At 38.6% G+C, this 25,305-nt stretch overlaps 1 protein-coding gene across 4 annotated transcripts in view; it reads left to right on the top strand.

Moving 5' to 3' along the window:
- Positions 1-25,305, top strand: part of LOC111149257 (kelch like family member 5) — a 100,230-nt gene that overhangs the window by 53,545 nt on the left and 21,380 nt on the right. For all 4 annotated transcript variants that reach the window (XM_022506218.1, XM_022506217.1, XM_022506215.1 and 1 more), the window contains one exon: positions 11,506-11,692. In XM_022506218.1, the coding sequence (XP_022361926.1) occupies positions 11,506-11,692 (187 nt within the window). The remainder of the gene's footprint in view (positions 1-11,505; positions 11,693-25,305) is intronic.

Genomic DNA, 25,305 nt, shown 5'->3' with positions numbered 1-25,305 from the left:
AGTAACAGACCAAAAAAGTAAAACCATATATTGAAGATCCAAAAGCAATTGTCTAAATTTCCGCCCTTCTGCACTGTAGTTTTATTTGCCTTTGTTTCTTGGCTAACCTCGGAGAGCTAGTAAGAGACAGAGGGAGAACTTGAACCCAAGTTAAGTTCTGTGCCTTTTTCACTGAACCAGTCAGCCTCCTGAACATACTCCGTGTAAAATTGCTGGGTCAGGGGAGGTATATCAAGTGGAGGAAGAAATAGATTAAAAAATAAATTTGTGATGACAAAATAATGTGAGGAAGGCTGTGATAGGTATATGAACATGACATTATGAAAGTAACTGGAGTAGCCAGCCCGGGCTCATGGTGGGAAAGCTGGGAGAACTTTCTCAAGTGTTCCTTGGTCTCCATCCTGAGTAGCGACCCAGCAGAGGGGCCATGAGAGCCCAGGAGAGACGGGAGCTTGTGTCTGGTTATGGAGTCTTGAGCAAATACGTCCTACTCTGGAATTCGAAGAGAGCTCACCTGGGTCAAGTGCAGACATACATGGGCAGTGTGGAGAGACAAAGAATTTCTAGTGATGCCAGGAGTTTGCATTTTATCCCAAAAGCAGTGAGGAAGCACTAAAGGATTTTAAGCAGGGATTTTAAGCATAATTATCCTTTTATTTAGGAAGATTCTCTGCGTTGCGGAGACTGGATTGGAGCGGTCCAGGTAGAAATCCATTAGGAAGACTGTTGGATTCAGACAAGTGAATTAGGTGCTCTTGGGCAGTGAGAAATTGCCAGGCTCAAGAGCTATTTAGGAAGTAGAAGTAATGCACCGTCATGACCGATTGGAAGGTGTGGGGTACCAAAAAAAGAGGGATCCTGAATGATTCTGATGTGTGCTGTCAAATAAGGCAAAGAATACAGGAGGAAGAGCTCTGTTTCAAGTGGGGAAGAAAATGGAAGAATCATGTTCCCAGAGCTTCTTGGTACCTTTAATCCTCTCGGAGCCTAGAAGTGTTTGAAAATTTCTTGTTTAGGTTGTCACAGCCAAAAAGAAGAGAATGACATGGCCCAAAGAGAACACAAGGGCACCACGGGTAGTAGTAATTAGTGGTAGTTAACCCTGCCTAAATAACTTGGTGCTCTTAAAAAAAGATTCCACGTTCAAGGAGGAGGAAATTCTAACAGCAACAGATATGACAGAGGAGACAGTTAAGGATGGAAGATCCCCTGGATTAGCCCATTTATTCTCAAAGTGTGGTCCCCAACTCTAGGATTTGCACCACCTGGAAAGTTATTTAATATACAGATTCTATAGCTATAGGATCCGAGCCTCTGGTGGTGGGGCCTAGCAGATTGGGCTTTAATATGCCTGCAAGTGCAGTGAACTTGAACACTGAAAAAAGGAACTGAAATTTAAAAAAAAATAATGTGCCTGTAAGTGGATTTGAAGCACACTCACGTTTGAGTAGTGGGGACCGATGTCGTGTGACTGATGTCACATTCCCTGTATGATTCAAATAAGTCACTTAACCTCTCTGAGCCATGTTTTTCTTTTCTGCAAAGATAATAACATGTTGCACTATTGTGACGCTTAGAGATACTAGTAGGACTGGTTTTTTTTTTTCTTTCCTTGTTTTTTTTTTTCTTTCCTTGCTAAAAGTGAAAGGCAAGTTTGCAAAATGATAGTTATCAAGTGATGAAGTGTTGAAGTAGACCCAAATCATCAAGAAAACATTGGATTGTGTTCTGGACATTTTTATTGTAAAAGGTAGGAAAATGTGACACTTATTTAAATTGTCCAGTGGGTATCAAATAATAAGTGACTAATACGAACTGGCCATCAGGTCCAGTTACCTAAAGAACTTATATTTATAAATAGGTGAAGGGGATTAGGAATACACTTATTATCACGATGAGCACTGACTACTGTATAGAATTGTCAAATCACTATATTGTACACCTGGAACTAACATAACGCTGAATGTTAAAATTCTTAAACATGATAAATAAAAATTTTAAAAAGAATCCACTTTTGTGAAATAGTTCCTTCCTCGGTGAACTTTTACTCTTCTCTGTTAATATGAAACACCATTCAGTCAAGCTATAAAGGATGCAACTTAAATATATAGTAAATCTATTATAGTGTCTCCCACAGTAGATCCTTGAAAAGGCCTGAGAAATAATATATGTAATTATCATCCTCTGCCAACTGATCATTTAGTGTGGTTGGTTGTGGTGGCTTTTTTTTTTTTTAACTCTGAATAATCCAGAAGATACATGTTTGTGGCTTTTTGTTTTACCTTTGAATGCATTACAGGCTTTTCTATTTGATCGAATGTTAAATGTGGATAGGACAGATGTACATTACTTAAAATATTTTGCCACCTAAATTCTTTTTTTTTAATAAAGATTTTATTTATTTGACAGAGATCTCAAGTAGGCAGAGAGGCAGGCAGAGAGAGAGGGAAGCAGGATCCCTGCTGAGCGGAGAGCCCGATTCGGGGCTCGATCCCAGGACCCTGGGACCATGACCTGAGCCGAAAGCAGAGGCTTTAACCCACTGAGTCACCCAGGTGCCCCGCCACCTAAATTCTTAAAGGTCCCAGTGGTTAGCTTGTATTTTAAGTATCTTGGTCTTCACTATTCTGTGCTCAATTCCCATTACTGTTTTCTACTGAAAGTAAAAAATATAAAATGAGCCAGGATTTACCTTTACTGTTCTTTAATGTGCATGTTTTTGATACCAAAACATTTTTTTTTTTTTAAGATTTTATTTATTTATTTGACAGAGATCACAAGCAGGCAGAGAGGCAGGCAGAGAGAGGAGGAAGCAGGCTCCCCGCCGAGCAGAGAGCCCGATGCGGGGCTCGATCCCAGGACTCTGAGATCATGACCCGAGCCGAAGGCAGCGGCTCAACCCACTGAGCCACCCAGGCGCCCCGATACCAAAACATTTTTAAAGCCTACAGAATTCAGAAATTATTCACATTCTATCTTTAAGTAGTATTGGAGGGGGCAGTTTTAGAGAAATAGTCATATGGAGATTAAGTATGTGAGTGAAGATAAAAATATACACATTGAAAATGTTTCTTCTTTTTTCTAAATGCCTTCATGTAAGTAATTTGTCATTATCTAAGGGCAGAGAAGTTATACCGTGTTCATCTAAAAGGCAGAGTATCCAAGAGTCTATAATTTTTAGTTCTCTTTCATTGCCTTCTGAATGATTTTCTGAATTATTTCTGGTACTTTCTATTTGATTAATCTGATATGGATTAATGGCTTTATATTCCCTTCTATTCTCATCTCTCTACTTAAATATGATTAATCTCATTTATTCATAATGTATAGAGACTGTTAACATGTTTAAGAATATCCTTTACTTCAGGGCGCCTAGGTGGCTCAGTCAGTTAAGTGTCTGCCTTCGGCTCAGGTCATGATCCCGGGGTCCTGGGATCGGGTCCTCCATCAGGCTCCGGCTCACCGGGGAGTCTGTTTCTCCTTCTGCTCCTCCTCCCACTCATTCTCTTAATCTCTCAATCTCTCTCTCAAATAAATAAATAAATTTTTTTTAAAAAAGAATCTGTTTTGGGACGCCTGGGTGGCTCAGTTGGTTAGGCGGCTGCCTTCGGCTCGGGTCATGATCCCAGAGTCCTGGGATCGAGTCCCATATCGGGCTCCTTGCTCGGCAGGGAGCCTGCTTCTCCCTCTGCCTCTGCCTGCCTCTCTGCCTACTTGTGATATCTGTCTGTCAAATAAATGAATAAAATCTTTAAAAAAAAAAAGAAAAAAAAAAGAATCTGTTTTACTTCAAATTGCAATAACTATTAAGTCTCCCAAGACTTTAGTTTCTGTAATTTTTCACATTTATTTTTATTTAGAAAGAACTAAAGTAATTATATATAATGGAAGTAATATAAACATTAAGATCAATCGTAATGAGCCAACTCAGTGCATTATTCAGTTGCGGTTTCTGTAACAAGTATAACTATACTTTGTGTGCATAGAAAAAATATGGAATAATTAATATCATAATTTATACTCTGGCATAGGTCCTGAGACTTATGTCTTAATTTGGCTTTTTTGCTGTTAACATGCTGCTCTAGTTTCCAAATGCCACAAACCCTTTTTTATAGTGACTTTTGTTTAGACACTCTTCCATTGTCAAAATGTGAACATATTCTCAAAATTATTACTCATTTGCATTTGCCAAGTAAAACTGCATTCCCCACCCATTCAAATGGCTAAAATAGAAGGAGATCATAACAATTGTTCGTGAGAATGTGGGGGAACAGGAACACTCATATGTTGCCGGTGGGAACATTAAATGATGCAGCTACTTGGGAAACAGTTTGGCAGTTGCTTAAAAAGTTAACATGTATTTACCATATGACCCAGCAATTCTATTTCTAGGTATCTACTCAAGAGAAGTGAAAACATTTATCGACATAAAGACTTGCACGCAAATGTTCTTAGCAGCTTTATTTGTAACAGCCAAAACCTGGAAATAATCTGTGTCCATCAACTGTGAACAGATAGACCAAATGTGGTATATCCATAAATAGAATATTATTTAGCAATAAAAAGAAATGAATTTGTAAGGAACCCTTGTGCACTGCTGGTGGGAATATAACTTGGCGTAGCCGCTGTGGGAAATAGTATGGAGGTTCTTCAAAACGTTAAAAATAGAAGTACTGTATGATCCAATAATTCCACTACTGGGTATTTACCCAAAGAAAACCAACACTGATTCAAAAAGATACATACACCCGTTTTTCTTGCAGCATTATTTACAATAACTAAGATAAGGATGCAGCCCGTGTGTCCATCAGTAATGAGTAGATAAAGAATATGTGGTGTACACACACACACACACACACAGGGATATTATTCAGCCATAAAAATGGATGAGATCTTGCCATTTGTGCCAACATAGATAGTCCTAGAAGGTATTATGCTAAGTGAAAGAAGTCAGAGAAAGACAAATACTGTTGATTTAACTTACATATTGAGTCTAAAAACAAAACAAAAAGAAACAGCCATAAACACAGAGAACAAACTGGTGGTTGCCAGAGCAGTGGGATGAGGGATGGGCAAAATGGATGAAGGGGAATGGGAGAGACAGGCTTCCGGAATGGGATAAATAAATGTGGGTGTAGAAGCATATATGACAGCGTAGGGAATATAGTCAGTGTTGTTGTAATAGTGTTATACAGTGACAAATAGTGTGCGTACACTTGTGGCGAGCATGGCATAACCTGTAGTTGTCGAATCACTATCTTGTACATCTGAAACTAATGGAATCTTGTGTGCCAACTACAACAAAAAAATTTTTTTATAAGAGAAATGAAGTCCTGATACATGCTACACATGGATGAACCTCATAAAACACACTAAGGGAAAAAAGCAAGGTACAAAAGACCACATGTTGTATGACTTTATAGAAAACATAAAAAAAAAAGGCTAATGAATCTGTAGAGACAGATAAGCCCATGGGACAGGAGATGGGAACAGAGATCAAACAGCAAACTGCATGTGAGATCTAGGTGGGGTGACGAAAGTGTCCCAAAGCTCTTTATGGTAATGGTTGCACAACCTGGCGAATTTGCTAAAAACCAATAAATTCTGAATGGCGAATTGGATGATCTGTAAGATATACCTTATATTATCACATAGGATCCTGCAGTGTATCAAAAAGAATGGCCCACTATGACCAGGAACCTTTTTTTTCCAGGAAGAATGATTATCAAGAAATCTGTCAAGATAATTATTATATCAGTAACTTAAAGGAGAAAAAGCCATATGATCATATCACGAGGTGTATAAAAGGCATTTGGGAAAAATGTGTTTTTCACCATTCTTAGTTTTACTCTGAAGTAAAAGAGGGAGAAAAGAGCCCAAATATAATAAAGATGGGTTATTAAATGCTCTAGCAGCTTTCATCCTATTCGAACACTAAAACCATGTCAATTCAAACCAGAAACAGGTACTCTGTGTCATCCTAGTTATTTACCATCGCTTTGAATGTTACAGCAATTGTAATAATAAAATAAAGATGAAGCAATTGACATAAACGTTAGAAAGAGATGTCCACTGTCCCTGTTTTGTTGTGATTAAGATTGTATGCCTAATAACTATAGTTTTATAAGGGAATATAGTAAAATAGTAGATTATAAGTATACAATAATCAAAAGATTTTTCTCTCCAGTAAAATATATGCAAAATGAAAATAAAGATCCATTTCCAACAGCAACAAAAATAATAAAATGTATAAGATCTGTATTAAATGTGTATATTTAATTTTTAAAAAAGGCATATCACCTATATGAAAAAGATATACAATAAATAGAAAGGCTGCCTGAAAAAACTTAATATCATAAAATGTAAATTCTTACAATAATGCAGTTCATATTAATATTCCAATAGGATCAAGTTGGTGAAGGGGAATTAGATAAATTTATCTTTATTTTGTAGGGGAATTAAAGATTCAAAAATAGCCAAGAAATCCATGAAAATGAACAGTAAGGGTAGATTTCTATCAAAAAATCAGAATATGCTGGGATGCCTCGGTGGCTCAATTGGTTAAGCATCTGCCTTCAGGTCAGGTCATGGTACTGAGATTCTGGGATCGAGTCTTACACTGGGCTCCTTGCTCAACGGGGAGTCTGCTTCTCACTCTGCCTGCTGCTCTCCCTGCTTATGCTCGCTCTCTCACTCTCTCTGACAAATCTTTTTTAAAACCAGAATATGCTATCAAGACACTAAAAAAATGTGGTATTAGAATAAGAATAGACAAAAAGATCAATAGAAGAGTCAGAAAACAGGTCTCATATATCCTGAGATGTATTTATGAGAATAATATAACCAAGGTTTGATTCACTTGGAAATGGCAGAGATTGTTTAATAAATGGTGCTGGTACAGAATTGGCCATCTACCTTGAAGGAAATTAAAATATTCCTCAGCTCAGGTGCCTGGGTAGCTCCGTCGGTTGAGTATCTGCCTTGGGCTCAGGTCATGATATCCGGATCCTGGGACTGAGCCCTGCATAGGGCTCCCTTCTGAGCAGGAAGCCTGCTTCTCCCTCTCCCCTGCTTGTGCTCTCTCTCTCTCTCTCTCTTGCTCACTCTCTAGTAAATAAATAAAATCTTTAAAAAGATAAAATATTCCTCAGCTCATACTCTATTTAAAAATTAAGTTCACATAGATCAATAGGCTGAATAAAAGAAATACAGCAAAAAGAGGTAGGGAGGGGGATGGAGAAACAAGCACAAAAGGAAAAGAAATTCATTTTTTAATTTTTTTGCTATTTTTAATTTAAAGTCAGTTAATTAACATAACATATTATTAGTTTCAGAGCTAGAGTTCAGTGATTCATCAGTCTTATTAATACCCAGTGTTTATTACATCATACGCCCTCCTTAATGTCCATCACCCAGTTACCCCATCCCGCCACTCCCTTCCCCTCCAGGAACCCTAGGTTTGTTTCCTATCATTAAGAGTTGCTTATGGTTTGTCTCCCTCTCTGGGAGGGAGTGCAGGGCCAGCGAGGGACTTTTCTTGCAGCATATGCAGCCATCCAGAGATTCACAGCTCCATTGCTGAATTGTTAATTCACATACATACTTGGTTTCTCTGTATCTGTCCACAAGCAACAAATACTTAAATGTGTGATCTTGCAGGGAAATTTTTTGTTTATTTGTTTAAAAAAGTATTGAGAATCAGATTAAGACAATCGGCATCAGAGAACCAGAGGTTTAGGTTTAAGAAATATTTATAAAACTTTACAGGCCAGGTAGGACACATACTGGAATTGGCGCACTGAATGACAGGAGAGACGTCTCTCCTGTCATGCAGTGCCTGGAATCCTCACCAGTCAAATCTAAGATCAGGATTGGGAGTTATAAAACACAGTGTTTCTGACCTAAAACAGTTCTTCATGCAGATGAATGTGATTTCAACTCAGGACCTGTCCAAATGAGGAATTTTAAAATGTTCGGGTTTTTTTCTATTTTTAGACATCTAATTCTATAGATTCTATAGAATTCTATTTTTCCCTCTCTTCTCCTATGATCCTCTGTTTTGTTTCTTAAATTCCTCATATGAAGTAGATCATATAATAATAGTCTTTTTCTGATTGACTTATTTCTCTTAGCATAACACCCTCTAGTTCCATCTGCATCATTGCAGAAGAGAAGAATTCATTTTTTTTATTTTTTTATTTAATTTATTTTATTTTTATTTTTTATAAACATGTAATATATTTTTATCCCCAGGGGTACAGGTCTGTGAATCGCCAGGTTTACACACTTCACAGCACTCACCGTAGCACATATCCTCCCCAATGTCCATAACCCCACCCCCCTTCTCCCAACCCCCCTCGCCCCAGCAACCCTCAGTTTGTTTTGTGAGATTAAGAGTCACTATGGTTTGTCTCCTTCCCAATCCCATTTGTTTCATTTATTCTTCTCCTACCCCCTTAACCCCCCATGTTGCATCTCCACTTCCTCATATCAGGGAGATCATATGACAGTTGTCTTACTCCGACTGACTTATTTCGCTAAGCATGATACCTTCTAGTTCCACCCAAGTCGTCGCTAATGGCAAGATTTCATTTCTTTTGATGGCTGCATAGTATTCCATTGTGTATATATACCACCTCTTCTTTATCCATTCATCTGTTGATGGACATCTAGGTTCTTTCCATAGTTTGGCTATTGTAGACATTGCTGCTATAAACATTCGGGAGCACGTGCCCCTTCGGATCACTACGTTTGTATCTTTAGGGTAAATACCCAGTAGTGCAATTGCTGGGTCATAGGGTAGTTCTATTTTCAACATTTTGAGGAACCTCCATGCTGTTTTCCAGAGGGGTTGCACCAGCTTGCATTCCCACCAACAGTGTAGGAGGGTTGCCCTTTCTCCGCATCCTCGCCTGCATCTGTCATTTCCTGACTTGTTAATTTTAGCCATTCTGACTGGTGTGAGGTGGTATCTCATTGTGGTTTTGATTTGTATTTTCCTGATGCCCAGTGATATGGAACACTTTTTCATGTGTCTGTTGGCCATCTGGATGTCTTCTTTGCAGAAATGTCTGTTCATATCTTCTGCCTATTTCTTGATTGGATTATTTGTTCTTTGGGTGTTGAGTTTGCTAAGTTCTTTATAGATTTTGGACACTAGCCCTTTATCTATTATGTCGTTTGCAAATATCTTCTCCCATTCTGTCAGTTGTCTTTTGGTTTTGTTAACTGTTTCCTTTGCTGTGCAAAAGCTTTTGATCTTGATGAAGTCCCAATAGTTCATTTTTGCCCTTGCTTCCCTTGCCTTTGGCGATGTTCCTAGGAAGATGTTGCTGCGGCTGAGGTCGAAGAGGTTGCTGCCTGTGTTCTCCTCAAGGATTTTGATGGATTCCTTTCTCACATTAAGGTCCTTCATCCATTTTGAGTCTATTTTCATGTGTGATGTAAGGAAATGGTCCAATTTCATTTTTCTGCATGTGGCTATCCAATTTTCCCAACACCATTTATTGAAGAGGCTGTCTTTTTTCCATTGGACATTCTTTCCTGCTTTGTCGAAGTTGACCATAGAGTTGAGGGTCTATTTCTGGGCTCTCTATCCTGTTCCATTGATATATGTGTCTGTTTTTGTGCCAGTACCATGCTGTCTTGATGATGACAGCTTTGTAATAGAGCTTGAAGTCCGGAATTGTGATGCCACCAACTTCCAAAACTCCTAGAACTTGTACAGGAATTCAGTAAAGTGTCAGGATATAAAATCAATGCACAGAAACCAGTTGCATTTCTCTACACCAACAACAAGACAGAAGAAAGAGAAATTAAGGAGTCAATCCCATTTACAATTGCACCCAAAACTATAAGATACCTAGGAATAAACCTAACCAAAGAGGCTAAGAATCTATACACAGAAAACTATAAAGTACTCGTGAAAGACTTCATTTTTTTTGATGGCTGAGTAGTATTCCATTGTATATATATACCACCTCTTCTTTATGTATTCATTTGTTGATGGACATCTGGGCTCTTTCCATTGTTTGGCTATTGTGGACATTGTTGCTATAAACATTGGGGTGCAGGTTCCCCTTCAGATCACTACATTTGTAGAGGTAAATATCTAGTAGTGCAATTGCGGGGTCAGAGGGTAGCTCTATTTTCAAATTTTGAGGAACCTCCATACTGTTTTCCTGAGTGACTGCACCAACTTGCATTCCTACCAACCACGTAGGAGGGTTCCCCTTTCTCAGCATCCTCACCAACATCTGTCATTTCCTGACTTGTTAATTTTAGCCATTTTGACCAGTGTGTGAGGTGGTATCTTATTGTGGTTTTGCTTTATATTTCCCTGATACGAGTGATGTTGAGCATTTTTTCATGTGTCTGTTGGCCATTTGTGTGTCTTCTTTGGAGAAATGTCTGTTTATGTCTTCTGCCCATTTCTTATTTTTTGTATACATATAAGTTTTTCTTTCTTTAAAATTTTGGGATACGGTTTCTTCTAACAGACCAAAATATACCCTAAATCTAATGTATGGTTTGTTCTAGTCTCCAGCCTAATCACATTCTCTCCTTTTTTTTTTTCAACCAACTTCTTACTAGATTCCTTTTCTGCCCATTTCTTGATTAGATTATTTGTTCTTTGATGTTGAGTTTGTGAAGTTCTCTATAGATTTTGGATACCAGCCCTTTATCTGATAAGACAAGAAAATCATCTTTTAAAAAGGGTGGAACCGTATCTATTCATTTGCATAAAATTATATAAATTTTTAAAAAGGGATTCAGTGAAGCACAAGGTATGTAAGTTATCATAGGATTATCACCATTTAGAGTTCTTTGCTCCTTGAGAAACTGGGAAGTTGTTTTTGCTGGTTTCGGGTTTTGTTTTGTTTTGTTTTGTTATGTTTTGTTTTGTTTTTAGATGTGGGAAGGGCCAGGGGAGAGGGAGAGAGAGAACCTCAAGCAGACTCCCTACCCAGCGCAGAGCCCATCTCAGGGCTCGATCTCATGACTCTGAGATCATGACCTGAGCCAAAATTAAGAGTTGGATGCTTAACCACTGGGTCACCCAGGTGCCCCTGCTATTGTTCTTTGAGCCCCATTTAGAGAGGTCAGGTAAATGCAGTCTAATTAGTCAACTTCTACTTACAGTTACTCTTCTTCAGTTAAAATCATTTCTAATTTATAAGGTTAAAATGACTTATTTTAGAAAACCTAGACAATATAGAAAAGCAGTAAAAAGATTATTTAAGAAGCACCATTTCTCCACTATCCAGAGATAAACACTACTCAGGTTTCAGAGCATACCACTTATCCTCTTCAGTTTATATTTTTCAATGAAATTTAAAATGTAAATCTTGTACATTGTAAATATTGCATATTTTAGTTAAAAATAGGTGTCCAGTCTTGGATTTTTTTTTTCCTAAATGAGATCCTTTCCATTTGTGAACTATATATTCTTTTAATTACTATTTTCTTGCTCATTCAGCACACATACTCATTATTCTTTTCTAGTTCCTGGCAGACATGGAAAATAATGCACTTTTTCGGGATGATATAGAATGTCAGAAACTTATTATGGAAGCGATGAAATACCATTTATTACCAGAGAGACGACCCATGTTACAAAGCCCTCGGACAAAACCTAGAAAGTCAACAGTTGGAACGTTATTTGCAGTTGGAGGAATGGATTCAACAAAAGGTATTAAATAATCTTTTTCGGGAGGGAACGTGGGGGTTGGTGGGAGGAATTTTAATTAGTAACACACATGGCTAAAAAGCTCTTTAGAGAAATGGCTGGTTCCAGGACTGGAAAAATACAAGGTAGATCCAGAACATCTTGTAGTGCCACAAAGTAAGGGAGCGCTCAAAGAATAATGGAGACAGTTCAAGGGACAGAAGAGGCCATTTGTAGAGGCCCCTACTGTCCAAATCTGGGATAATTTCAACACCAAAATAGATAATGATGATAAAAGATGATCATTTATTAAAACAGGAAGTATTCATGAGTCCACACTGATACAAATAAAGACAGGGCAATGCATCATCTTGAATTTCTTCTGCTATAAGGGATATAATTGGAACAAATGATAAGATCCAAAATAAAGCCTGTAGATTAGATAACAGCACTGTATAAATGTTAGCTTCCAGATTTTGATGACTTTAGTGTGGTTTCGTAACAGGGTTTCTTGTTTTGAGAACGCTACGCTGAAGTATTTAGGGTACAAGGGCATGGCGGTGGGTTCGGGGAAGTATACATACCATATACATTGAAAGCAAATGTAAAATATCCACATTTGGAAAATATTGGCCATGGGTCCCTGGGAATTCTTTGTACTGTTCTTGCAACAGTTGTTACTAATGGCAACAATAATAGTAATAAACATTATATATAGTTCCTACTCAGTGCCAGGCAGTGTGTTAGAAGCTTTCTGTACGTTATCTGTTAGAGTACATTGATCTCCCTTCCCTCTGAATTCCTAGTACTAATAGCCTTCCATCCCCTGACAGCACCTCTCTGAGTTGGGACTATAGCTCTGAGCTCAACTCATTCTACTTCTCCCCTCACCCTTTCTGTTCTAGCCCCACTGGCCTCCTTGTTCATGTAACAAGCCAAACATTATCCCACATTGGGGATATTACATTAGCTGTTCCTTCTCGCTGGAATGCTCTGTGCCCTAATGTTGGAGTGCCTAGCAGAACTTATTCACTGGGATCTCCAAACATCAGTCTAACCAAAAAGGCTTCCATTGGCCAGTCATGAGCTGTCCATCACTTTCTAGTCTTGTGCATACCTCTTTGTATCTCATTCCTCTGCTTCATGGTAACAAAGGGATAGCTGTCGATATTATCCCATATAACATAGTATGGTACTAAATATTTATAGTAATTTGAGTTCTAAATATAGGCTTGATCACTGAATGGTAGAGAAATATGTAAAGTTAAATAGCTGGTGAGAGTTATAGTATAAATATTTGAAATGTCTGGAGAGCCCCACAGTCCAGGTAATCAATACTTACTAAGTATTTCCTCTATGCCTTGAACTGGAGCTCAGCTTTGTAATCCTTACCAGCATTTCTTCCTCTCCTTCTTTCCCTCTCTTTTTTAAGGCTGTAATTGTTATTTTTGTATTGCTTGTACTCTCGTGTTGCTTTTATTTTCATATTTTCAGCTTGCATGAAAGATCTAGTCGTTGTTCAGCTTTCATCTCAAACTCTGTGTGTTCAAGTCTTCTCTGAACATGTCTCCCAGACTCGGGGGTTGGAACTGAAATTCATCATTTTTCGGTGGCATCAGTGGACACCAACCCTGGCTCATTTAGGCCGAGAAGGAAGGCCATGGAGAAATGGGCAGGAACTATGTCCACTACACCTTCTTTATAAAGCCTGCCTTGGATTTTAAGTCCTAGATTCAAGTACTTATTTTACTAGCTGCAGGCCCATCCTGGGCCCAAAACTTCCAAGGAGAGTGAGGATGAGTATCTGTCTTCAGCTTTATGGGAGATGGGGTTCCTGCCTCTCAACAAAGCTCTTTGGTTCCGTGGGAAGTTCCCCATGCATGAGAAGGGGTACCCGAAGTAAATAATACATTTTCTTTCAAATCTTATCTTCTGACAATCACCCAGTCTTCTTTCAAATGGGTCTTTTTTTTTTTTTTTAAGATTTTATTTATTTATTTGACAGAGAGAGGGAGATCACAAGTAGGCAGAGAGACAGGAGGAAGCAGGCTCCCCGCTGAGCAGAAGCCCTATGCGGGGCTCAATCCCAGGACCCTGAGATCATGATCTGAGCCAAAAGCAGAGGCTTAACCCACTGAGCCACCCAGGCACCCCTCAAATGGGTCTTATTCTTCTAAATTTCCATTGCTACTTTCCAGTTCCTGGTAGCCTTCTATCAGCCTACATCTTTTGATCATGTCCATTGAGTGTGAATAGCATTCCTTTTGTTGTTACTCTGGGCCAGGCATGACTTTAAGCCCTTCCCCTATCATTTTTAATCTCATGTTCATAATATCTCTAAGAGCTGAATGTTATTGCCCTAGGATACCTGTGCTTAGAAGAGTTCACGGTCTTCCCCAGGAGTACACAATTAATTAGTGATGGAATCAGGATTCAAAGCAGGCATTCACTCAGGAGACTACACCCTCTGCTTTATTACCTCTTCTTCAACATGCACTACTCTGCTCAAAAGGGATAGCGTTCTTCAGTTCTTACCACCTAAGATGCCAGTTCCTTTTTCTAGTTCCCAAGACTTTCTGTGATCTGGCCATTGTTACTTGACCAACTTTATTTCTGAGCCTTTCCTAGATGCCAGTTCCTCTCGCCTGTCTGATTCAAGCTATCTTCCCTGGCCTAAACTTACTTTGTACCCAAAGTCTTTGTAATGAAGAGCAATTTGCATTCATTGGATGGCAGTCTGATCACTGGGTTCTTGGTCCCTCCATATGTCTTAGTAGAGGGCACAAAAAAAGAGCTGCAAATGTTTCTTAATAGCCATGAAGGAAAAGAATATATTTCTGCTTACTTTTTTAAAGGTTAATTGTTTAGTATAAGTCAGGGAAGTTCTAACCTTTTATATAGAATTTTATAATTATCAGGAATTTGTTATTTGAGGATATATATATATATATATATATTTAAGATTTTATTTATTTATTTGACAGACAGAGATCACAAGTAGGCAGAGAGGCAGGCAAAGAGAGGAGGAAGCAGGCTCCCTGCTGAGCAGAGAGCCCAACGCGGGGCTCGATCCCAGGACCCTGGGACCATGACCTGAGCCGAAGGCAGAGGCTTTAACCCACTGAGCCACCAGACACCCCACTCTAGGGATATATATATATTTTTTAAGAATTATGTTTGATGGGATGCCTGAGTGGCTCAAGCATTTAAGTATCTCTCTTCGGCTCAGGTCATGATGCCAGGGTCCTGGGATCAAGTCCTGCATCGGGCTCCTTGCTCAGCTGACACCCTCCTTCTCCCTCTGCCTGTGCTCCCCCTGCTTGTGTACCCCCCCCACTTTTTCTGACAAATAAATACATAAAATCCTTAAAAAAAAAAAAGAATTATGTTTGGTCACACCAACATACTTTTCTATAACTTGTTTCCATCTTAACTAATTACATCTACAAAACCCCATTTTCAAAATAGTTTACATTCTGAGGTTTTGAGTAAACATGGATTTGGAGGGGCATTATTCAACAGCCTTGATAACAATATTACTTCCTTTAAAGTTAAATATTATAGGGATGCCTGATTAGCTCAGTCTGTTAAGTGTCTGACTATTCATTTTGGCTCAGGTCATGATCTCAGGGTTGTGAGATCAAGCCCTGAGTGGGGCTCAACTGGGAGTCTGCTTGGGATTCTCTCTCTCCTTCTTCCTCTGCCCCCCTGAAAATAAATAAATAAATCTTTTTACAAATTAAAATTAAATTAAACACTATATAAAGTACCCCATAAAAATACCAGTTTTTTTTTGCAAAAATGTCACAAGAGATTATGCTTTGACTTGTTCAGTAATATCATTGTGTTACAGTTATTTATACTGTGTCTATTGTTTAACTATTTAAATTATCTTTCTAGTAATATATTTGCATTCTCATGCAAATATTCAATGGTTATGAATAAAATTTGAAAAGTGAGTGTTTAAAAAGTAAATTTATGTTTGGTGTTGGCTAAGGAAGTTTTACTCACCAATTCATAGAACTATGATACTGCTCAGTGAACTGGAAGTAAAATAACTTGGAATGAAAAAAATATATTCCTTAAACTCATTAGTGAAGAAAGATGATTACCATTGGCTTTTATTTAACAGAATGAAGACATTTTTAAAGATCAAATTTAGAGTGATGAATAAAGAATACTATTACATAAAATAATCTGAGTGTATGAATAAAATCTCATTATACCTAAAAATTATAAAGAAAGATTATTCAAGCTCAAAAAAAACTTTCGAACAGCCAAGGAACTCTATTTGTGGCTGTGAAGAATACAGAGATGGTGGGGTGGGGTGCCTGGCTGGCTTGGTCTGTGGAGAGTCTGGCCCTTGATGTCAGGGCTGTGAGTTCAAGCCCCATGATGGGTGTAGAGATGACTTAAAAATAAAATCTTAAAAAAAAAAAGAACACAGAGATGGAAAAAGACTTGGAATCTACCCCACATAACCAAATAATTTTGTAGGGTAAATTAAAAAAATAAAAACTGTAACATATGAGAAAAAAATATATATGTATATACATATATATATCACAAAACTTTCTGAATTTTAGGAGATTATTAATAGTATTAGTGCTCTGATGAACTAATTATAACAAATGCTTTAGAATAAATACTTGTCCTGATTTTAATTCTATAACGATATCTCTGATTACATGTTGTGTTAGAAATGTAGAATGAGAGACATAAAATAGATTCTGATCGAACACTTCATAAATGGAGGTTGGGTTCTTTTAGAGGGGTGGGACTTTTACACTTCTTTTTCACTTCAAAAAACAAGAGAGTTCCTGGAATCCTTTAATCCTTTTTTTTTTTTTTTTTTTAAGATTTTCTTTCTTTATTTGAAAGAGAGAGTGAGAGGGAGAGAGAATCTGAAGTAGACTCCATACTGAGTGCAGAGCACAATGTGGTGCTGGATCCCATGATTGTGAGATTGTGACCTGACCTGAAACCGAGAGTTGGGCGTTTAACTGACTGAGCCACCTGGGCACCCCTGGAGTCTCCTAATTCTTAAAAAAATGTAGGCAGGACCAGATAGTTACTCCCAAACTTCCCACACTCATAGTTTCCAAAGTTCATGATCTGCACTTATGCTCTTGTCCTTCCAGGTTGCAGTAGATGTGTACCCCCTCCCTCCTCCTAGGAAAGCCAGCCCCACACCTGTGTTCTGACACTGCTCTTTCCTCCCTCCTCAGGAACCTCGCCATTAAGTAGAACCCCTTTAGCTTCTTTCCTCACAACTAGATCCTCCCCATTAGCATGTGAGCAAACTCAAGTTTCCCCAGTTTTTTTTTTAAGATTTTATTTATTTATTTGACAGACAGAGATCACAAGTAGGTACAGAGGTAGGCAGAGGGGGGGCGGGGGAAGCAGGCTCCCCGCTGATCAAAGAGCCCAGGACCCTGAGATCATGACCTGAGCTGAAGGCAGGTGCTTAACCAACTGAGCACCCAGGCGCCCCTTTATCCAGTTTTAAAGCAAAAAAAGCAAAACCTCTCTCAACCCACTTAGTATCTGCTCTCTCCTCCCTTTTATAGCCAAACTTTCATAGAATCATCTTTGCTCATTGTCTCTTATCTCCTCACCTCTCCATCATGCCTTAACCACTCAGACAAGGGACTCTCCACAAAGTTATTAATGACTTCCGTGATGATAAATCTAGTAATATTTTGTGGTCTTCATCTTACTTGGTCCTCTTGGTAGCATTTGATACTGTTAGTAGTTTTACTTGCTACAAAATTTTCTTTACCTTTTTATTTAAAAAAATTTTTTTCCCTCTATACAGTTAATTTTCTTAAAGATCTAATTTATTTATTTGGAAGACAGAGAGAGCAAGAGAGAGCACAAGCGAGGTGGAGGGAACAGGGAGAGGGGAGGAGCAGGCTCCCTGCTGATGTGGGATGATCCCAGGACCCCAGGATCATGACCTGAGTTAAGTTTTTATTTTAATCACCTGGTGCTCATCATGACAAGTGCACTCCTTAATCCCCATCCCCTATTTCGCCCATCCCCCACCCACCTCCCCTCTGGTAACCATCCATTTGTTCTCTCTCGTTAAGAGTCTGCTTCTTGGTTCTCCTCTCTTTTCTTTTCCCTCATTATGTTCATTTGTTTTGTTTTTATTAAATTCCGCATATGAGTGAAATCATATGGTATTTGTCTTTCTCTGACTTATTTCACTTAGCATTATACTCTCTAGTTCTGTCCATGTCATTGCAATGTCGAGATTTCATTCTTTTTCATGGCTGAGCAGTATTTCATTGTGTATATATACACCACAGCTTCTTTATCCATTCATCAATCCATGGACATTTGGGTTGCTTCCATATCTTGGCTATCATAAATAATGCTGCTAAAAACATAGGTGTGCATGTATCCCTTTGACCTAGTTCCTTTTTTTGAAAAGTAGGCTTCATGCCCAGCATGGAGCCCAATATGGGGCTTGCACTCGTGACCTCAAGATCAAAACCTGAGCTGAGATCAGGAGTCTGTCGCTTAACTAACTGAGCCACCCAGGCACCCCTGAATTAGTGCTTTTGTGTTCTTTGGTTAAATACCCAATACTGCAATTTTTGGATCATAAGGTAGTTCTATTTTTAACCTTCTGAGGAACCTTCATACTGTTTTCCAGAGTGGCTCCATTTGCATTCCCACCAAGAGTGCCATAGGGTTCTCCTTTCTCTACATCCTCCCCAACACCTGTTAATTTCTTCTGTTGTTGACTTCAGCCATTCTGACAGGTGTGAGGTGATACCTCATAGTTTGATTTGCATTTCCCTGATGATAAGTGATGATAAGCATCTTCTCATGTGTCAGTTGGCCATCTGCATGTCTTCTTTGGAGAAATGTCTGTTCATCTTTTCTGACCGTTTTTTAATTGGGGTGTTGGGGTGTTGAGTTATATAAATTCTTTATATTTTGGATACTCACCCTTTATCAGATATGTCCTTTATAGATATCTTCTTCCACTCCATAGGCTACCTTTTAGTTTTGTTCATTGTTTCCTTTGCTGGGCAGAAGCTTTTTATTTTGATGTAGCCCCAGTAGTTTATTTCTGTTTTTGTTTCCCTTGCTTCAGAGAACCTATCTAGAAAAAAAGTTGCTATGGCCAATGCCAGAGAAATTACCACCTGTGTTCTCTTCTAGGATTTTTATGGTTTCAGGTCTCACATTGAGGTCTTTCATCCATTTTGAATTTATTTTTGTATGTGGTGTAAGAAAGTGGCCCAGTTTCATTCTCTTCCATTTTGCTGTCCAGCTTTCCCCACACCATTTGTTGAAGACACTGCTTATTTCCCATTGGATATTCTTGTCTGCTTTGTCAAGATTAATTCACCATGTAACTGTGAGGTTCTTTCTGGGTTTTCTGTTCTGTTCCATGGACCTATATGTCTGTTTTCCTGCAAGTACCATATTGTTTTGATCACTATAGCTTGTTTTGTAATATAACTTGAAGTCTGCAATTGTGATGCCTCCAGCTTTGCTTTTCTTTTTCAAGGTTGCTTTGGCTCGTTGGAGTCTCCTGTGGATTCATACAAATTTTAGGATTGTTTGTTCTACTTCTGTGAAAAATGCTGTTGGTATTTTGAGAGGAATGCAGTAAGTGTATACATTGCTGGGGTGCCTGGCTGGTTCAGATAGTAGAGCATGTGACTCTTGATCCTGGGGTTGTGAGTTCAAGCCCCATATTGGACATAGAACTTACTTTAAAATAGCTAGCTAGATAGGGGCACCTCCATGTCTCAGTTAAGTGTCCAACTCTTGCTCTGAGCTCAAGTCTTGATCTCAGGGTCATGAGTTCAAGTTGGGCTCCACACTGGGTGTGAAGCCTACTTAAAAAGCGAAAAAAAAAAAAAAACCAGATAGATTAGATAGATAGATAGATGTGTAGCTTTCTTCAGGTAGTGTGGACATTTTACAATATTTGGTCTTCCGATCCATAAGCATGGAATGTCTCCATTTCTTTGTGTCATCTTCAGTTTCTATCAGCAGTGTTTCAGTTTTCAGAGTATGGGTCTTTTACCTCTTTAGTTAGGATTATTCCTAGGTATCTTAGTATTTTTGGTGTAATCGTAATAGGATTGTTTTCTTAATTTCTCTTTCTGTGCTTCATTATTGTGTCTAGAAATGCAATAGATTTCTGTACATTAATTTTATATCCTGTTACTGAATATGTTTATCACTTCTAGCAGTTTTTTTGGTGCAATCTTTTGGGTTTTCTATATATAGTACCATGTCATTTGCAAATAGTTGAACATTTGCTTCTTCTCTACCAGTTTGGATCCCTTTTATTTCTTTTTGTTGTCTGATAGCTGTGGCTAAGACTTGCAGCTTTATGTTGAATAAAAGTGGTAAGAGTGGACATCCTTGTATTTTCCCTGACCTTTGGACAAAGGCTCTCAGTTTTTCTCCATGAAGAATGATGCTAGCCTTGGTCTTTATTATGTTGCAGTATATTCCCTCTAAATCTACTCTATTGAGTGTTTTTTTTTTTTAAGATTTTATTTATTTATTTGACAGACAGAGACCACAAATAGGCAGAGAGGCAGGCAGAGAGGGGGGCTGGGAAACAGGCTCTCCGCTGAGCAGAGACCCTGATGCGGGGCTCGATCCCGGGACCCCAGGATCATGACCTGAGCCGAAGGCAGAGGCTTTAACCCACTGAGCCACCCAGGCGCCCCTACTCTGTCGAGTGTTTTTATCATGAATGAATGTTGTACTTTGTTGTACTTTTTCTATGTCAGTTGAGTCTTCTTCAGTTTCTTTCATGAGTTCTGTAGTTCCTTGCGTACAGATCCTTTACCTCTTTGGCTAGGTTTATTTCCAGGTATCTTATGGTTCTTGGTGCTATCGTAAATGGAATCGATACTCTATGTCAGTTGAAGTGATCATGGGCCATCTGGGTGGCTCAGTCAGTTAAGTGTCTGACTCTTGATTTGGCTCAGGTCATGGTCTCATTGAGCTGTACATCAGGCTGCACTCTGTACATGAAGCCTACTTGAGATTCTCTCCCTCCCTCTCTCTCCCTCGTCCCCTACTCACTCATGCACATGATCTCTCTCTCTCTCTAAAAAAGAAAGAAAGAAAAGAAAAGAAATGAGCATATGGTTCTTATCCTTTCTCTTACTGATGCAGTGTATCGTGTTGGTTGATCTGAGACTACTGAACTGCCCTTACAACCCAGGAATAGATCCCACTTGATCATGGTGAATGATTTTTTTAATGTATTGTTGGATTCAATTTGCTAGTATTTTGTTGAGAATTTTTGCATCTATCTTCATCAGGGATATTGATGATTTTTTTTTGTGTATGTGCGGTGGTGGTGGCTTTTATCTGCTTTTGGTATCAGGAGAATGCTGGCCTCATAGAATAGATTTGGAAGTTTTCCTTGTTTTTCTATTTCTTTGAATAGTTTGAGAAAATAGGTATTAACTCTGCTTTAAATGTTTGGTAGAATTCTCCCATGAAGCCATCTGGTCCAGGACTTTCATTTGTTAGGAGTTCTTTGCTGATTCAGTTTCTCTGCTGGTTATCAGTCTGTTCAAATTTTCTATTTCTTCCTGTTACAGTTTTGGTGGTTTATATGTTTCTAGGAATTTATCCATTTCTTCTAGGTTGTCCAATTTTTTTCCTATATAGTTTTTCATAATATTCTCTTAAAATTGCTTATATTTCTGTGGTGTTGGTTGCTATTTCAACATTTTTTTAAAAGATTTTATTTATTTATTTGACAGACAGAGATCACAAGTAGGCAGAGAAGCAGGCAGAGAGAGAGGAAGGGAAGCAGGCTCCCCGCTGAGCAGAGAGCCCGATGCAGGACTTGATCCCAGGACCCTGAGATCATGACCTGAGCCTAAGGCAGCGGCTTAACCCACTGAGCCACCCAGGCGCCCTATTTCAACATTCTTATTTGTGACTTTACTTATTTGGGTCCTCTCTCTTTTCTATTTGGTAAGTCTAGCTAGAGAGTTGTCAATTTTATTTTATTTTTTTTCTCCAAAGAACAAGCTCCTGGTTTTATTGATTTCTTCTTCTTCTTCTTTTTTTTTTTTAGTTTCTATATCATTTATTTCTGTGCTAATCTTTATTATTTCCTTCCTTCTGCTGATTTTAGGTTTTCTTTGTTGTTCTTTTCCTAGCTTCTTTCAGTGTAAGGTTAGGTGTTTATTTGAGATTTTTCTTATAGGCTTACATTGCTCTACACTACCCTCTTAGAATCACTTTTGCTGTGTCCCAGAGTTTTAAATCATTGTGTTTTCATTTTCGTTTGTTTCCATGTTTTTTAAATTTCTTCTTTTATTTCCTAGTTGACCCATTCATTGTTTAGTTAGCATGATATTTAACCTCCATGTATTTTTGGTCTTTCCAGATTTTTTCTCTTGTGATTGACTTCTAGTTTCAAAGTATTGTGGTCAGAAAAGATTTATGGTATGACTTCAATCTTTTTAAATTTTTGAGACTTGTTTTATGGCCTAACATGTGATCTATTCTGGAGACTGTTCCATGTGCACTTGAAAAGAATATATATTCTATTGTTTTAGGATGAAATGTTCCAAGTATAACTGTTAAATCCATTTAGTCCAGTATGTCATCCAAAGCCATTGTTTCCTTGTTCATTTTCTGTTCAGATGATCTGTCCATTGATATAAGTGAGGTATCAAAGTTCCCTCTATTATTGTATTATTATCAGTTAGGTCTTTTATGTTTGTTATTAATTGTTTGATATATTTAGGTACTCCCAAGTTGTGTGCATAAATATTTACAATTGTTATATTTTTTTGTTGGATTGTCCCCTTTATTGTTATATAGTGTCATTCTTTGTCTCTTCTTATAATCTTTGTTTTAAAGTCTGTTTTTTCTGATATAAGTATTGCTGCTCCAGCTTTATTAGACATCCATTTGCATGATAAATGTTTCCCCATCCCCTCACTTTTAATCTGCAGGTGTCTTTAGGTCAAAAGTGAGTCTCTGGTAGGCAGCATACAGATGGATCTATTTTTTTTTATCCATTCTGTCATACTATGTCTTTTGATTGTCTTTTGATTTAGTCCATTTACATTCAAAGTAATAATTGATAGATATGTATTTACTGCTATTTTAATACTTGTTTTATGATCATTTCTAAAGATTTTCTATGAACACTTCTTGTCTTTTTCTCTTTCATGATTTACTGGTTTTCTTTAGTGATATATTTGGATTTCTTTCTCTTTATTTTTTGCATATTTATTCATGTTTTTTTGTTTTGATTTGTTTTGTTTTGGTTACCATTAGGTTTATATATAACCTTTTCTGGATACAGCAGTCTGTATTAAGCTAATGGTCATTTAAGTTTGAACCCATTGTTTTCTTCTCTCCTCCCCACATTTTAGGCATATGGTGTCCTATTTTACATCCTTTTATTTTGTGAGTTCCTTGACTGACTTTTTATAGAAATATTCTTTTTCCCGCTTTTGTGTTTCCTACCTTCATATTGTGTTTTGGTCATTCTTTTCTACCAAATACTCTCCTTTAAAGACTTCTCACAGGGCTGAGTTTAATGGTCATGAACTACTTTAGGTTTTTTTTGTCTAGGAAACTCTTTATCTCTCTTTCTATTCTGTATGATAGCCTTGCTGGATAGAGTATTGTTGGTTGCAGATTTTTCCCCATTCGGCACTTTGAATATGTCATGCCACTCCTTTCTGGTGGTGTAAGTTTCTACTGAAAAATCTGCTGCTATCCTTATGGTGTTTCTTTGTATGTAACCGTTTTTTGTCTTTCTACTTTTAATATCTTTTCTTTATCACTATGTTTTGCCATTTTTTAAAGATTTTATTTTTGTATTTGACAGAGAGCACAAACAGGGGGAGCGGCAGGCAGAGGAAGAGGGAGAAGCAGTCTCCCCGCAGAGCAGGGAGCCCAATGTGGGGCTCAATCCCAGGACCCTGGGGTCATGACCTGAGCTGAAAGTAGATGCCAAACCTACTAAGCCACCCAGGTGCCCCTATTCTGCCATTTTAATTACAGTATGTTTTAGTGTGGATCTGCTTTGATTGCTTTTGTTGGGGGGTCTCTATGTTTCTGGATCTGGATATCTGTTTCTTTCCCCAGATTAGGGAGGTTTTCAGCTATTATTTCTTCAAATAAGTTATCTGCCACCTTTCTGTCCCTTCTTCTGGGACTTCTATAATACAAATGTTAATTATGTTTGATGGAATTACTGTGTTCCCTTAAGTTTATTCCCAGTCTCACTGATGTCCTCCACACCTTTCTCAAGAGTATCCTTTCCAGTGAGAATCCTTATGATCATTGCTTTAAATTCTCCATTAGGCATGTTATTTATATCTGTTTTGCTTAGATTCTCCAGCTGTGGCCTTGTCCTGTTCTTTCTTTTGGGTCATATTCCTCTGTCTTCTCATTTTGTTTAAGTCTCTATGTTTTGTCTAAGTCTCCCTGTTTTTCTATGTTAGAAAAACCAGCTATATCTCCTGTAATGACTTGAGGGTAATGACTCTATGAAGAAGAGGTCTTATGGTGCCCTGCATAGTGTAGTGGCCCCTATTCCCTCGGGCCTGGTGCTTCCAGGAGTGTCTCCAGTGTGTGCTGTGTGTGCTCTGCTATTGTGACCTGACCACTTTATCCTTCAGACCAGTTGTCTGCAGGGGCTGTCTTTGCTTGTTGTGGGCAGTGTTTGGTCCCTGGCCTGAATGTGGTGCATTTTTAACTAGATGTACTCTGGTCTCCTTGTGAAATGAGACCTGCCACCACCACCATGGGAACTGAGACCTCACAAAACTCCTCATCTGGCAGGGGTTTGGGCTGGTCTTCTGGGAAAGGGGCCTGCTGTCCTGGGACTAAGGCAAGTGTGACTGGGAAGGACAGTTCCACTGGAGTTTGGGGGAACAGGGCTTGGTGTAAGCAAGGTAGGTGGTGAGTGTTAGCACTGCACTGGTTCCTACAGCTGGTCTTGTGCTTGTGCCGAGGAGCAGGAGGAAGGAAATGATACCTGTCAGTTCCTTTGTTCCCAGAGGGGTTTCCATGAATGCTGCCTCCCTGGGACATGCTCTGATAGCAACTAACCTCCTCACTGTGTGCCTAGATGCTCTTCAGATTACTGTTTCCATGCTGTGTGTCCACAGTTATCTTCAGGAGCAGCTGCAGTGTCCTCCAAGCTCTCCAAGAGCAAAGCATGCTGATTTTTAAAACTCCAGACTTTAAGCCCCACTGGTTGCAAGAACTCAGGAAATGCAGACCCTCTCGCTTGCCAAGCCAATTGCTAAGGGAATTCATTTTCCCCACGCACTCTCCTGTGTGCTAGTTTGTCTCCTGCCCTTCTCTGAGACCATGGTTCCCTCCTCACTGCATTGGCCATGATCTGTTTCTCTCCCAAGCTGTGTTTCTAGACTTCTTACATCTTCAGTGTGGCCTCTTCCCTACCTTTAGTTGTGGAGTTTGTTCTCCCAGTCTTCAGATTCATTCCTGGGGGATTTAGGATTTTATAATTATCTAGTTGTATTTGTGGGACGGCCACCAACTTGTTTTTTAAAGCTACCTACTAAATTTTTTTTTTATTTTGGCTTCCAAGACACTAATCTACCCTGCTTTTCCTCCCATTTCTGTCTGTT

This window comes from Enhydra lutris, unplaced genomic scaffold (genome assembly GCF_002288905.1).
Source record: "Enhydra lutris kenyoni isolate GAN:26980312 unplaced genomic scaffold, ASM228890v2 scaffoldscaffold21, whole genome shotgun sequence".
NCBI lineage: Eukaryota > Metazoa > Chordata > Mammalia > Carnivora > Mustelidae > Enhydra > Enhydra lutris.
The sequence above is the reverse complement of the archived record's forward strand: the minus strand, read 5'-3'. Positions and strand labels throughout refer to the sequence as shown.